General features: G+C 37.9%; 3 protein-coding genes and 1 non-coding gene across 4 annotated transcripts; 3 read left to right on the forward strand and 1 right to left on the reverse strand.

Annotated features, from left to right (window-relative positions):
- Positions 1-2,594: 2,594 nt before the first annotated feature.
- LOC120011564 (non-specific lipid transfer protein GPI-anchored 2-like) lies at positions 2,595-5,301 on the forward strand. Its single transcript, XM_038862713.1, has 3 exons — positions 2,595-3,089; positions 4,414-4,464; positions 5,058-5,301. The coding sequence occupies exons 1-3, from the start codon at positions 2,714-2,716 to the stop codon at positions 5,189-5,191; spliced, it is 561 nt and encodes a 186-aa protein (XP_038718641.1). The 5' UTR covers positions 2,595-2,713; the 3' UTR covers positions 5,192-5,301.
- On the reverse strand, positions 3,273-3,345 carry TRNAA-UGC. The gene has a single exon. It is a non-coding gene; the product is annotated as a tRNA-Ala (tRNA).
- A 2,383-nt stretch (positions 5,302-7,684) lies between the features above and the next one.
- LOC120016343 (F-box/WD-40 repeat-containing protein At5g21040) lies at positions 7,685-10,109 on the forward strand. The gene is made up of 2 exons (XM_038869082.1): positions 7,685-7,747; positions 7,842-10,109. Exon 2 carries the CDS (start codon positions 8,088-8,090, stop codon positions 9,723-9,725), a length of 1,638 nt encoding a protein of 545 aa, XP_038725010.1. The 5' UTR covers positions 7,685-7,747; positions 7,842-8,087; the 3' UTR covers positions 9,726-10,109.
- Positions 10,110-10,265: 156 nt separating this feature from the next.
- LOC120016352 (cell wall / vacuolar inhibitor of fructosidase 2-like) lies at positions 10,266-10,924 on the forward strand. The gene has a single exon (XM_038869093.1). It carries the CDS (start codon positions 10,347-10,349, stop codon positions 10,905-10,907), a length of 561 nt encoding a protein of 186 aa, XP_038725021.1. The 5' UTR covers positions 10,266-10,346; the 3' UTR covers positions 10,908-10,924.
- Positions 10,925-13,635: the final 2,711 nt, after the last annotated feature.

Below are 13,635 nucleotides of genomic sequence, written 5' to 3' on the forward strand. Positions count from 1 at the left end.
AAGCTTAATGTCTTGCTCTGAAAGTCGAACTTTCTTCTTCCCCAACATGAAAGCTCCTTCATTGGTATTATACTTTTTGATGATTGCACATAAACTTTCATCTGTCTTTCTAAGCTTAATAGTTGGTTCTTTTCCAATCCATTGATTGAACATATGCCAGAAAGGAGTTTTCTTGATCATCTCCAACTGTTTTTTTGTGAATTTAAAGCTTTTGATCAATTTACCAATACCTTCAAGATTAGACTTGTACTGAAGTGGGTACACTTTCTTCTCCTTTATTGGTTTCGTGGCTCTTTCTTTTCTTTTTCTACTACTTGACATTTTGTTCTACTCCAAATAGATCCTGAAATATTGTTTAACAATGACTGAGATTCGTAATGAATGGAATATGCAAATACTAGGCAATTAACTGAACTAATATAAAGGCAATGTCATGGAATTACTATTTGAATGTTCAATTATTTCCGGTTAAAAAACAAATGGTATATGCTAATTAAAGTGACCAAAAACAATGGAAATAAGTTATTCCATTGATTATAAATAATGGAATAACATATCTGTTAGAAAATTCACGTAGTTCCATTGCGATTCTAAGTGGGTTAAGGAGATCCATTAGTTAAAACAATAGGGATATTAAATCTCTTTGAATATTCAATAATAACCAGTAACAAAACAAGTGGAAATATAACCCACAAACGAAATCAGTTGAAACAAGTCGTCAACTAGAACTTTGTTTCCCTACATACAATGCAATGGCTTTCAGTTTTTTCACTTACAAGTACTAACTATCAAACCAGTATAAACAATATTCAATGGAGTACAGAACGCAACCTCTTGATTTAGTCTAACATAGAACTCAGTCATGAAACAGAGATAGAAATCGATACAGATAGATATTAACAATGAATCACCAAAACTGCAGGTTTCAATGGAAGCTAAACAATGGAAATACCTCTCGTCAAAGGTTTAGAGAGGAAACGCCGGAGATTAGAGTGGGATGGCTGCAGAAATGCCGTCGAAATCGTCCGTTGATGAGAGAAACTTCTTCTGGTTAGGTTTTTGATTTGAGAGAGATGAACTGAACATTTGTCTCGTGAAAACGTAACGAAGACGCAATACATCGAAAACTGTTTCGTCCCCCGCTTTTCTAATTTTTTCAATTTCGCCCAGTCAACAAATGAGTCAGCATGCCACCTATAATTGGGCTCTTTTGGGCCACTAATATTTGGGTTAACTATCACTACTGAAATATTATATAGCTTTCTCGTGAGCCACATTTTATTTTACTATTTATTTGAATCTGTTACACCTTAAATGTATAATAGCCTCGTTCATAATTTATCATATCATTGTAAAAAGCATATATGCTAACAACAAAAGTTTAACTAAATACTATCAACATTTTAAACAGTATATATCCTACAATTTCTTATCAACATATATACTACCACCATATATGTTACTGTCTGAATTGTCTATCTAACATACCCTTAATTTACTCTTCTTCCCAAAACAGCTAGCATGACATAGTTTTAGTGTTTCGGAAGTTTGACCAAGAATATATGTAGAAACGGAAGAAATTGAGAGGTGAATGGAACTGTGTGAATGACATCCAGGCTTTCCCATGCCAAAGCTTGAAAATTGGAGATAATGTAAGAGTGAGGAAATTTTTTTTTAGCTTTCTCGTGAGGCAAATGGATGTATCATGAATGTATGTGACATAGACAAATAACAAACCTTATTTGATGGGAGTTACACTCACTAATGCTGCCAGCTTGTAAACTGGTAAGGTACTTCTGGCTTTGTTTCCTACCATCTTAAATGTGTGTTTGTTCTCCCACCAAATGATCTCACAACTGCTTTATGCTTTAACTCTTTCTACTGTCTTTCCAAACATTATTGGATCTCCTTTTTTATTCTTAGTTTCCTCTAATACCTTAACTATCTAAATTGTCTGGGTTCTCTTGTGATTTTAACACAAAATTCAATAAATTTTTCTAGTTTCTTAAGACAAAAAAAGGAAAACCATTTAAAAAAATTAAAATACAATGAGAGCTATGTTAAAACTTTATCTTAAATCGGATTGGCGTAACATAACCGAGTGATATATAAACAAATGTTCAATCCTTCTCACACAACTAACGTGTTTTTAGGCCTAAAAACCAAATACAAAGGTTCAAGAAGTACTAAACCTTACAAACTTTTACTCAAAGCGAACAATATTAGTTTGTAGTGTTTTGGGACTAATTTTCTAACGTGATATCGGAGCAAACTCAGTCCATTGTGACCTCTCTATTTGTTAACTTGTTGGGTCTGACATAACCCAACTCACAATTGTGGAGAATCTTAAAGATTTTATCCCAAATCGGATTAACATAACCCAATCGAGTGTTATATAAACAAATGTCAACTACTCTCACACAACCAATGTTTTGTTAGTGCCTAAGAGCCAATCGGTACCGTCCAAGAAAAATAAAACTGCGTGAGTCTTTTGTTCAAAAGCGGAGGACGATATTTGTTTGTAATGTTTAGACAGGATTTTCTAACAAGCCACATGAGTAATTAGTTGGTAGTTGCATCTTTTATTAACTCCAGCTACCAAAAGTTAGGCTCTGCCTCTCTCTGTAGCCCCAACTATTCATATATCCCTCGCATCTCCAATTCTTCTCTTCAGAACACCAACTACTCACACTAAACTAAACCTAAACGCAAAATGTCCTCCGCGTCGCGCATAACTATTGCCACCATATTGCTAATGACGACGCTCTATGGAGTGTCGGTGTCGGCGCAGGAACCAGCGGAGGCTCCATTTGCCATGGGGCCATCGGCGGTGGCGCCTTCGCCGGACTGTACGTCGGCCTTGTTTAACTTGTCCGACTGCTTGACGTATGTGGAGAGTGGGAGCAACTTGACAGCGCCGGACAAGCCGTGCTGCCCGGAACTGGCGGGGCTAGTGGATAGTAACCCGATCTGCTTGTGTACGCTGCTCGGGAAAAATGAAATATATGGGGTGAAGATTGATCTGAATAAGGCTCTCAAGCTTCCTTCAATCTGTAAAGTCGAGACTCCTCCTCCTAGCTTGTGCTCACGTAACTATCTTCCTCTCAACCTTGATTTTTTATCATTAAATTGTCGTTTCCACTTTATAAATTTTCAAACTGAAATCGAAAAATGAAAAAAAGACTCTCTCAATAAAAAACACTTTGATTATTTTTTAATTTTGATGATGAAAATTTTAAATTTAAAGACAAAAATAATTTATTTTTTAAAAATGGAGATGCAGGGGATCGAACCCTGTACCTCTCGCATGCAAAGCGAGCGCTCTACCATTTGAGCTACATCCCCCGCGTTGAATTTCTTGTTCTGTAGTTAAATAATTGATTAATTATTAGTTAATCAACCTGTACCACATTCTTTTGGCTGGTCTCATTTCTAGTCATTTTATTGTTTTTACCGATCCCAATATTATTTTATTTAGCTGGAAAAACAATTGTGGTATATTGTATAATTTTTCTTTTTACCTTTTTATCTTATATATTTTTTAATGTTGAATTTAATTATAATTTCAAACAAAAATATATTACATGAGATAAAACACAAATATAATATTTAATTTATTTATTCTTTCAAAATGGGCTACTGCTACTGTTACAGCAGAATAGCAGACCCCGCCATCCGTCTTAAATGTGCAAGGAGTTTTCTTGGTAGACTAAAACTAGACCACGTGGTTAGATGTGAGAAAACGAAGACACTCTTGTTGCCATTAAATGAGGTAGCTAGCGGGGGTAGTTGTGATTCCTCGTGGCAGATCGCTCTTCAATGCATGAATATAAGCAGTTATGATAGGGATAACAGTTATCCCAGCTATTTGTCGAGTTGTATGTATAGAATTTCATGTGTGTCATGTGTTACATGTGGAGTCTACGAATTTATTTGAATCTTATGCGTTCACCTCAACAACTGCGATAACTGAGATACTAATTGATGAGTTGTTTTTATCATTTTTGATATTATGGGCCTTTGTCTGTTTTTTTGCTCAATGCAGACAAACCACTTATAGATCTGGGCCGAGCCCAAAAGTAAAAAAGTGGCGGGTCAAGTCTATTACCAACAGTGGTGGTGATCATGGGACAAGTGTGTTATAATGATTCCGGCCCACTAATCAAAATTGGCCCATTTGCTTTGCATATGAGGCCCAGACGTTCTGTAGGTGCATGGCCTTTTCTCTTGAAAAATAAAAATAAAATAAAATTGTTCATGAAATATTTTGGGAATTTTAGTTCATATTCCTCATATTAAGCAAAAAAATTATACAATAATTCTAATGCCGATCACATTTTGTAGAGTTGGAGTCAGTGTTGGATATTGAGAGTGAATATGGTTTTAATTAACTACTCTTTATGTTTTTTGCAGTTGTGGGAGTCCCAGTGGGAGGTCCAACGGCAAGTGAAGCACCAGGTTCAGGTTGTTACTCTCTTTTCTCAACCCTTCAATTAATCTGCAATCTTTTTTTTTGGAACTTCAATTTCAGTTGCTTCAATTGAAAACAATAATAAAGTTCTCTTCACGTGCAAATTATGTCAAAGACTAATATCCCATATCGGATTGGTATAGCCCAATCGAGTGGTAAAAAGCTTTACACTTCTAATACGAAGATACTTTTTTAGGCTTAAGAACTAATAATGACAGCTCATGAAGAACAAATCCGTACGGGAGCGGAAAATATCTTTGATGTGTTTGGGCTTGGATGACGACAACTCATGAAGAACAATAATTTTCATGAATTTTTTGACAATTTTAGTTCATATATTAAGCAAAGAAATTATGTTGTCAGTCACATTTGGTAGAGTTGAAAGAGTGGGTGTTGGATATTGTAATATTGAGATTGAATATGGTTTTAATTAATTACTCTTTTTATGGTTTTAATTACTCTTTTTATGTGTAGTCCAGGACGGATAATATACTTGATGTGTTTGAGTTTAGATTTCTAACATTAAGTTTGTGTTGTCAAACTAAACACAAATGAGGCTAACATTTTTATTTGAATAAAATTGCAGTGGCATCGCCGCCAGGAGGATTTGCTGCAACCCCTTCTACCGGACGCGATGGTAATGGAGCTTCAAGCATTGCCATCCCTGCTCAAGCATTTTTTATTGGATTAGCAATTGTTTTGCTTCCAGCATTGTTTTGAATATGACGCTCTGCTTTTCTGTGATTCATGATCTTATTATGCTGTAACCTTCAAATTCTATACTCAAATAACACCAATAATATTTATGTGGGAGTTCATTTCTAATTCAATTCAAAGGGATCAAAGTTGTTTGATTTCCAAATCTGTTGAAAGGCAACATACCAAGCATAGCTAATTGATCTTAAATTGAGATAACATTAGCTAGTGGTATGCCAGTATAATCAACACTAGACTTCTCATCCATTTGCAATATTTCTTACCCTAAGAAGACTACAAATAGCCAAAATTGCTTTGGGATTTTGATGATACCAAAAATCACCCTCCAATGAAATGACGACACGTATTATCGAGATGCCGAGTAAGGCCCCCAAGGTGCCACACATTTCTGTCGAGATCCCGAGCAAGGCTACCAAGGTGTCATACACCAGATTATATAGGCAGAACTAAGTAGCATTGTATCTGAAATTTTTGGCTCTAAAGGAATTTGAGAAATATGAAGGAATTACGAGAAGATCATCTTCCGGAAAATCTCACTCGCACTCATTTAAAAGTGGATTTCCAGCACCGGGTGGCAATTAAAAGGTGGTGGTTGTGTCATCTAACATTGGATTGTTTTGAGGGGAATTGCGCGGTGAATACTAAACTCTCAGAAGTTTCTCAAATCTATGTGACATTAAAATAGCAATTGATTACAAACACATATATAAGACTCACTTCACATGAGAATGAGAGATAGCTTGGTTGGTCAGGTTGTCTGCCCAGGACCTTGAGGTCCAGGGTTCTATTCTCACCAGGGGGGTTTGGGATTTGGCTAGTTTTCTATCCGCTGTGGTGGTCTTCATGCCCCTCGGGCATGGCTTAGCGTGTGTGTGGCCTGTGGGTCTTTCAAAAAAAAAAAAAAAACTTAAAAAAAAAAAAAAGACTCACTTCACATCCAACCCTCCACATTAAATGAAGTCTTTTGGGAGTCACTTTTTGGGGTTTCAAGTATGACTAAAATATTATCTACATCCTTAGACTATCACATTTTTCTCGATTATATTCTTAAACTATTTAATTTCTCTGTTTTGTCCTTAAACTATCATTTTGGGCCTCATTTCTATCCCAAGTCAATATTCCGATGCTGACTCGGCCAATTTGCTAGCATGGAAAAAAAATCTGACAATTTTTGACATGTGGATGGAGGACGTGGAAATTGAAATAAATTTTAAAACAAAAATAGACAAATGAAAAACAAAAATCAAGAACTGTAAAAGAGGAAGAACACCAAATTTTGCAGCAAAAAATCACCAATTTTGTCAATTTTGGTCACTTTTGTCACCATGACCAAACTAGAGATCTTTGAGTCCATTAACAAATAGAGAATCAAAAACTTACATCTCATGCTTCTCCAACAACATCGGCCATCCATAACCCTATCCCATTCAATTTCACCTTCCTTATTACGCAGCTCTTTCCTCCAACAGCACCTCATGCATCCTATCTCAGCATGCCTCCGTCGTCCACTCTGAAGAAATCGTACTGATCTCGAGATTGAATCCCTCAGATCTGATCACGGTGTGTGCTCTATGAGTAAATGGGTATTGATTATGGAGTACTTTAGATCTGGGCTTATTTTAGATCTGGGTAAATGGGTATTGAGTACTTTAGATCTGGACCAAATTTCTTGGAAGATTAGGTATTTCTTGGACAAATGTACTCTAGCTCTTGCTTGTTAATTCTGGATTATGTTTCCTTCTCTCACTTTGTTTGCTGATTCTTGAGTTTTGTTTATGATGATTTGCAATTCTTCAGCACTTTGCTCTCATGTTCTTCGGGAATGGTCTCTATATTTCATTTTCAATTTTTTTTAATTTCAAGGATGGAAATAAATGAATTAAAAAAATTTATTTTTACCACGTCATCAAGCCATGTGTAGTTTTGTCGGAGTTTTGATACCACTTCAATATTTTTGCTGGAGTCAACAATGAAAAGTGGACTCAGGACAGAAACCATGTGCAAAACAATAGTTTAAGGATAGAATGAAGAAATTAAATAGTTTAAGAATATAAACAAGAAAAATGTGAAAGTTCAAGGACATATATAATATTTTAACCTTTCAAGTATTATGCAATGAAATTATGTTGGGGCAGGGAGCAATTTTGGGGGAGATCGAGGAGCAAATAGCAGGATCTCGTTTTACCGTCTTCCGATTTTGGGCCCATTAGTTATTGGAGGCCCACAATAAACCTATGGGCCTAGAACCCTGTGGAGAAGCCGAAGGTAGCCGAATCCAAATAACAAGCCCATTTATCACTTTCTTCCGGCTCACCATCAGCAATAACTAACCCTACGTTCCTTACTTGCCATAGCCCATATGGGCCATATCACTCCCGTTATCCCACCCGTCCGATTCATCCATCATCGAACGGTGATCAAGCCTTCAATCCAACTCTTAGACCGAATTCAGTCTTCTGTAGCTAACTCTCTCTTGTCCAGTTGTCCTCCACCGTCGTCCTTGAAACTTTCTCCAACACATTTGAATCTCCTTGTCGAACGATCTTGAACTATTTGGAGGTACCTTTGAAATCCAGTTTTTTTTTCCTTTTTATTTACTCAATTCGAGTCTCTCCTTTTGTATTATTGGTTTATTTTGTTGCTTTGTGGTCAGATTTCGTCGTCTGAACAATTCACGAATTCAAGTTTAGCTTTTGGTTTTCCAACTATTAGGGTTTGTTAGAATTCGTTTTAAGTTTCGATTTTTAAGATCTCATTGATATTTGGCGAATTTGGTTTAGGGTTAATAGGGATTTTCATTCTTCGATTTGGGTTTAGGGTTCATAGGGGGTTTTGATTCTTTTGAGGGCGTGTAGTAACTAGTAACCCTCCAATTATAGTTTAGGATAACCATTTTTTTATGGCATTTGAATGCCAAGAGGGCACTGAGGTCTCTAAGAATTTGAAGAATTGTGAAAAAGACTCTTGTCAAGAACAAATTGAAGCACACCAGATTATCATCTCGAAAGGCACATTAGATAGTTATCATAAGAACTGCATTACAAGTTCTTATACTGCAAAGCAGTCTCCTTGCAACAATGTTTTGTCTGGTTGTCACCAGTCAATTACTGATCTTCCTCCAGCTTTAATTTCCGAAATCCTCAATTGCCTTGACCCCAAAGAACTTGGCATTGTTTCTTGTGTATCACCTATCCTCTATAGGCTTGCATCAGAGCACCAGGTTTGGAAGGAATTCTATTCGGAGAGATGGGGACTTCCAATAGTTCCCACACCTCTGGGTGCAGGGTTTTCAGATAAGAAATCATGGAAGGAACTTTTTGTTGAGAGAGAGTTTAGAAGCAAAACATTTCTGGGACGTTATAGCATTGATGCTTTGCATGGTCACACTGAAGCAGTGCGCACAGTTTTCCTTCTTGCTTCTGCAAAGCTGGTATTTACATCAGGCTATGACTCGGTGGTCCGGATGTGGGACATGGAGGAAGGGTTGTCAATTGCATCATCACGTCCCCTTGGTTGCACTATCAGAGCTGTTGCTGCAGATACTAAACTCTTGATTGCTGGGGTTACTGAAGGGTTCATTCACTGTTGGAGGGCCGTGGAGGGTCTCCCATGCTTGTTTGACCTTAGGGGTGCTGAGGCACAGAACACTGAGTTCCGGCTTTGGGAACATGAAGGACCTATAACTTCTCTTGCATTGGATCTTACTCGGATTTATAGTGGTTCATGGGACATGGCTGTTCGGGTGTGGGATCGTGCTTCTCTTAAGTGCTTAAAGGTTTTGAGGCATGGGGACTGGGTCTGGGGCCTCGCTCCTCATGATACTACTGTTGCTAGTGCAGCAGGTTCAGATGTATATGTGTGGGAAACTAAGAAAGGAATTCCTTTGGGAGTCATTCATAATGCTCATGTTGGAAATATTTATTCTTTGGCTCGAAGCCACACAGGAGAGTTTATATTCACAGGGGGAGAAGATGGGGCTATACACATGTTTGAGATGACAAGTCATTGTGTTGATGCTGATATTGTGCTGGTTGCAACATGGATTCCTCACTCAGGGCCTGTTTACTCCCTTGCATTTGAGTTTCCATGGCTTGTTTCGGCGTCTAGTGATGGGAAGATGTCGCTGATTGATGTGAGGAAACTTCTGAGAACCAGAAGACGTGCTCTGGGAAAGAATGCTTCGAGGGTCAAGCATGTAAATCCGAATAGCCTTGAACCACCCCAGAGAATGTTACATGGGTTTGGGGCCAACTTATTTTCTGTTGATATTGGTGCTGATCGTATCATATGTGGAGGTGAAGAAGGTGTTGTTAGGATCTGGAACTTCTCGCAAGCTCTGGAAATTGAGCAGAGGGCTCGCACACTGAGAGGAAGGCGGTTAGAGAACAGGATGAGGAGGCGTAAACTCCAAATAGATATGAACAGTAAGGGTGGTCAGACTGATCAATGCTCTGTTGCTGCCAAGAAGAAATCAATGCATGGTGATAGGAGCGCCTGGCACCATAAACGTGGGATAAGCAGCAAGCTGAAGGCATAGCAGCCACCGGCAATCACTCTTTATTCCCGGGGGCCACCTGCGCTACCCTTTGGGTAATAACTCGACAGATATGGTTTAAAGTTGTAGGGAACGCTGATCTTATAGGTGTTATTTTGACATTAAGTAGTGTTACTTTTTCTACTTTGTTTTATTTTTCTCCAATGCTTTTTTGCCTCTGTGCTGACAAAAAACCAAAATGGGATTGCACATGAGACAGATTTCTAACGGTTTCCTTTGATATCCTTGCAAGTCTCTGTGTTGCGGTTGGCGCATCCTCCTCCGACCTGTATGTTCTTAATTTGTACTTTGTGTGTGTAAGCAGGAATGATCCTGCAAAAAGCTCTCTTTGGTCTTTGCTGAATATAAATAGAAGTGTAGCGGTGAGATCATTTTGTGCTGGTGAACTACAGTTCTGCGATTCTGTCTCTTAACTTTTACACTGCCATGACCTCCATAGCCTTCAATGTTTCTCATCCTTTGACTTCTAGTTTCTTTGACCATAAGGAAGGTAGAAGTTATGCTGGCTGAGTATAAAATTAGCGACATCAATCATTTCTCTCTTGTGCGTCTCTCTCACAAATCAACTTTGTTTCTTGAAAGAAAAATAGTTTCTTTTAAAGGATGACGAAAATTCAATCGTTTTGCTTTCTCTGCAACTTAGTCTCCATCTTCTTGGTCTTCCTAATCACCATCACCCCCTCCTCTGTGGCTACAAGAGATGTTACTGAGCTAGTTCACAGTGTTTGCAACCAAACCTCAAACTACACATTCTGTGTTGAGTCCCTCTACAAAGATACACGCACCCCGCACGCGGATCGCTATGAGCTTGCTTATGTTTCCTTCGGCTTCGCGTACACCAACGCCATGGACACCAAAGACCGAATAACAGGCCTGCTTAGGAACGAATCGACGAGTCATGAGTATGGCCTTGATCGTCTCCAAAGATGTGACGAGGATTATGATAAGGCTGGGCCAGCCATTGAAATTGCCTTCAATGACTTGAACTCTGAGACCTTCTTTACGTTGGCTGGATTGGCGGGGATTGCTTCTGATGCTGCTGCTGATTGCCAGGTGGCTTTCGAAGGATCGGGCTCCTCACCATTGGATTCCCAGAACAAGAATTTGAAGGGTCTATGTGAAATTTGTGTTGTCATCTCCAAGCTGTTCACTGGAGCTAGATAAAAGATAAAAAAAAAAAAGAAAAGAATAAAGAGCCTGTGTTTCATTGTCATAATATGCTTACATTTTATGTCACAATTTTTTTCCCCCGAGTTTTCTTTCCTTTATTCAAAGTGATTGATTGGTTAGTACAAAACCACGAAGGACTGATCATCTTATCTTGTGTTCTTGTGTTGGTAGCAGTTATGAACAAGGTGCGATGAGGACTGAGAGTGAGCCAAAACTCAAAAGGGACAATGTAACAATCGTTGGTGAGTACGTCACAACTGGAACTGCTTGGACTAATCATCCATGACAATGTCTGTGGACCCTTGTCATGGCGAAATGCCGAAAACGGGTATCCCCATCTTAGAGGAAGTTGCAGTGATTCGAGTAGTCGCCTAGTGGGAAATCAAATGTCTATACAAATGAGCTGGCCCATCTACTTGCTAAGTGGACCAGATCGGGTAAGTGGGCCGATTGCATTCCTAATTACCCCGTAAACTTTAATCACCCCTTTAAGATTATTAAAAACACCCTAACCCATGACCATCCCTTGACATTTGCCAATAATAATGTACATAATGATAGCAAATATGTTGACAATAATAGTAATAAATATGCTGCTGGAAAGTAAATGCTAAGTTAAGGCAAACTTACGGACGATAACTACCACGATTTTGTAAGGTCCTTCTGAATTTATTCTGTTTCGGAGTACATACATCATTCAAACCCAAACATCCACAGGACTGAACTGACACTGTATAGAACGGGATTTTTTTTTGTTAGGTATTACAAACACATTTTCCTCAACAAAAATAAAAAATAAAACACAAAAATAAAGGAAATGCCAAAAAATTACCATTGGACACAAGCTATTACAGTCAACCTTTTTCAAATTTGAAGTCATGAACAAGTATTCATTGAAAAGCGGAGGATAAAGAATTAAAGTGAGACAATTCAGTTCAACCGCAGAGCTACTAACCAGGAAACAAAGGTAAGCACATGATATAATTTGTATATAAAGCCTTGATTGAAAGCAATAGAAGTAATTTGCCAGAAGAAGAAGAAGAAAGAAGAAGCTTAGCAATCAATAAATTGATTGACTTGAAAAACCATACACAGATGCAGAGGAAACTAAAATAAGCAACCTCTTACAAACAAAATATAGCCGTTGGTGTCTGATTAGACTACCAACGGTTATGAAACTACTAAAGAGAACAATAGGCCAATGGCCCAATCAATTCAGCCCAGTGGAATTAGTCCAGTGGGTTTACAAACTAAAGAACGAGAGAGCTAATAATAACAATAGGGCTCAAGCCCAACAACTTCAGATCTTCTTCTTCCTCATATCTGCAAGACAGACAAGAGACGGAAGCAGCACGATGAAAGCAATACATAGAAGAGCATCACGCAGAAGAGAATCTTATCATCCCCCCTCAAGCTGAACAGGAGGAATTAACAATTTGTCATGTTCAGCTTGACGAGTAGGTGATTTAGACGCTGGACAGTGAGTGGCTTGGTCAACAAATCAGCTGGTTGATCTGCAGATTTCAGGTAAGTCAACTTCAACATCCCTTGTGTCAGCTTTTCACGAACAAAGTAGAGGTCTAGTTCAATGTGTTTAGTTCGTTCATGAAACACTGGATTGTTTGCTATGTGCATAGCTGCCTGATTGTCGCAATGAAGTATCATAGGGTTCATGAGATTGATCTTCAATTCCTTGAATAAATGATCAATCCATGTTAATTCACTGGTTGTTGATGCTATAGCTCTGTATTCAGCTTCGGCAGAAGACTTGGAGACGGTTGGTTGTTTCTTGGATTTCCAAGCAATAAGAGCCTCTCCAAGTTTGATGCAAAAACCTGTTACAGAACGTCTAGAATCTTGACATGCAGCCCAATCAGCATCACAGTATGCTTTTACCTGTAATGTGTTTGTGATAGGATAGAAGAGACCTTGGCTATAGGTCCCTCTTAGATATTTCAAAATTCTTTGAGCAGCAAACATATGTGAATCTGTAGGAGCATGCATAAATTGACTTAAGTATTAACTGGAAAGGTAATATCTGGTCTAGTAATGGTTAGGTACATTAATTTACCTAACAGTCTTCTATATTGTAAAGGATCTTCAAGTTTTGTACCTGTTGTCAATGTTAGTTTTGTATTGATGTCCATAGGAGAATTATTTACCTTACAGGTCATATATCCTGAGTCCTTAAGTATATCTAAGGTATACTTTCTTTGTGTGATGGATAAACCCATATTAGTATGCTCAATTTCAAGACCTAAGAAATATTTTAATAAACCTAGATCTTTTATTTTAAAACAGGAAGCTATATAAGTTTTAAGTTGTTGAATTAAACAGGGATCATTTCCTCCTATAGCCATATCATCTACATATAACAAAAGAAACACAATACTATCATTTTTCTTATAATGAAATAAAGAATAGTCAGCCTTACTCTGTTTGAAACCAAAATACAATAAGGCTTCTGTGCATTTCTTGTTCCACTGTCTAGAGGCCTGTTTAAGGCCATAAAGTGATTTATTTAATTTGCAAACATGTTTATTATTCTGTAATTTATAACCTGGTGGAGGTTTCATGTAAACCTCCTCATCTAGATCACCATTTAGGAAGACATTGTGAACATCTAAGTGATGAATTGACCATCTATACATAGTAGCCAATGCAAAAAATATCCTAACAGTGGTCATTTTAACCACTGGTGCAAATGTTTGTTGATAATCAA

The sequence above is a fragment of the Tripterygium wilfordii genome, chromosome 2 (genome assembly GCF_013401445.1).
Source record: "Tripterygium wilfordii isolate XIE 37 chromosome 2, ASM1340144v1, whole genome shotgun sequence".
Lineage (NCBI taxonomy): Eukaryota > Viridiplantae > Streptophyta > Magnoliopsida > Celastrales > Celastraceae > Tripterygium > Tripterygium wilfordii.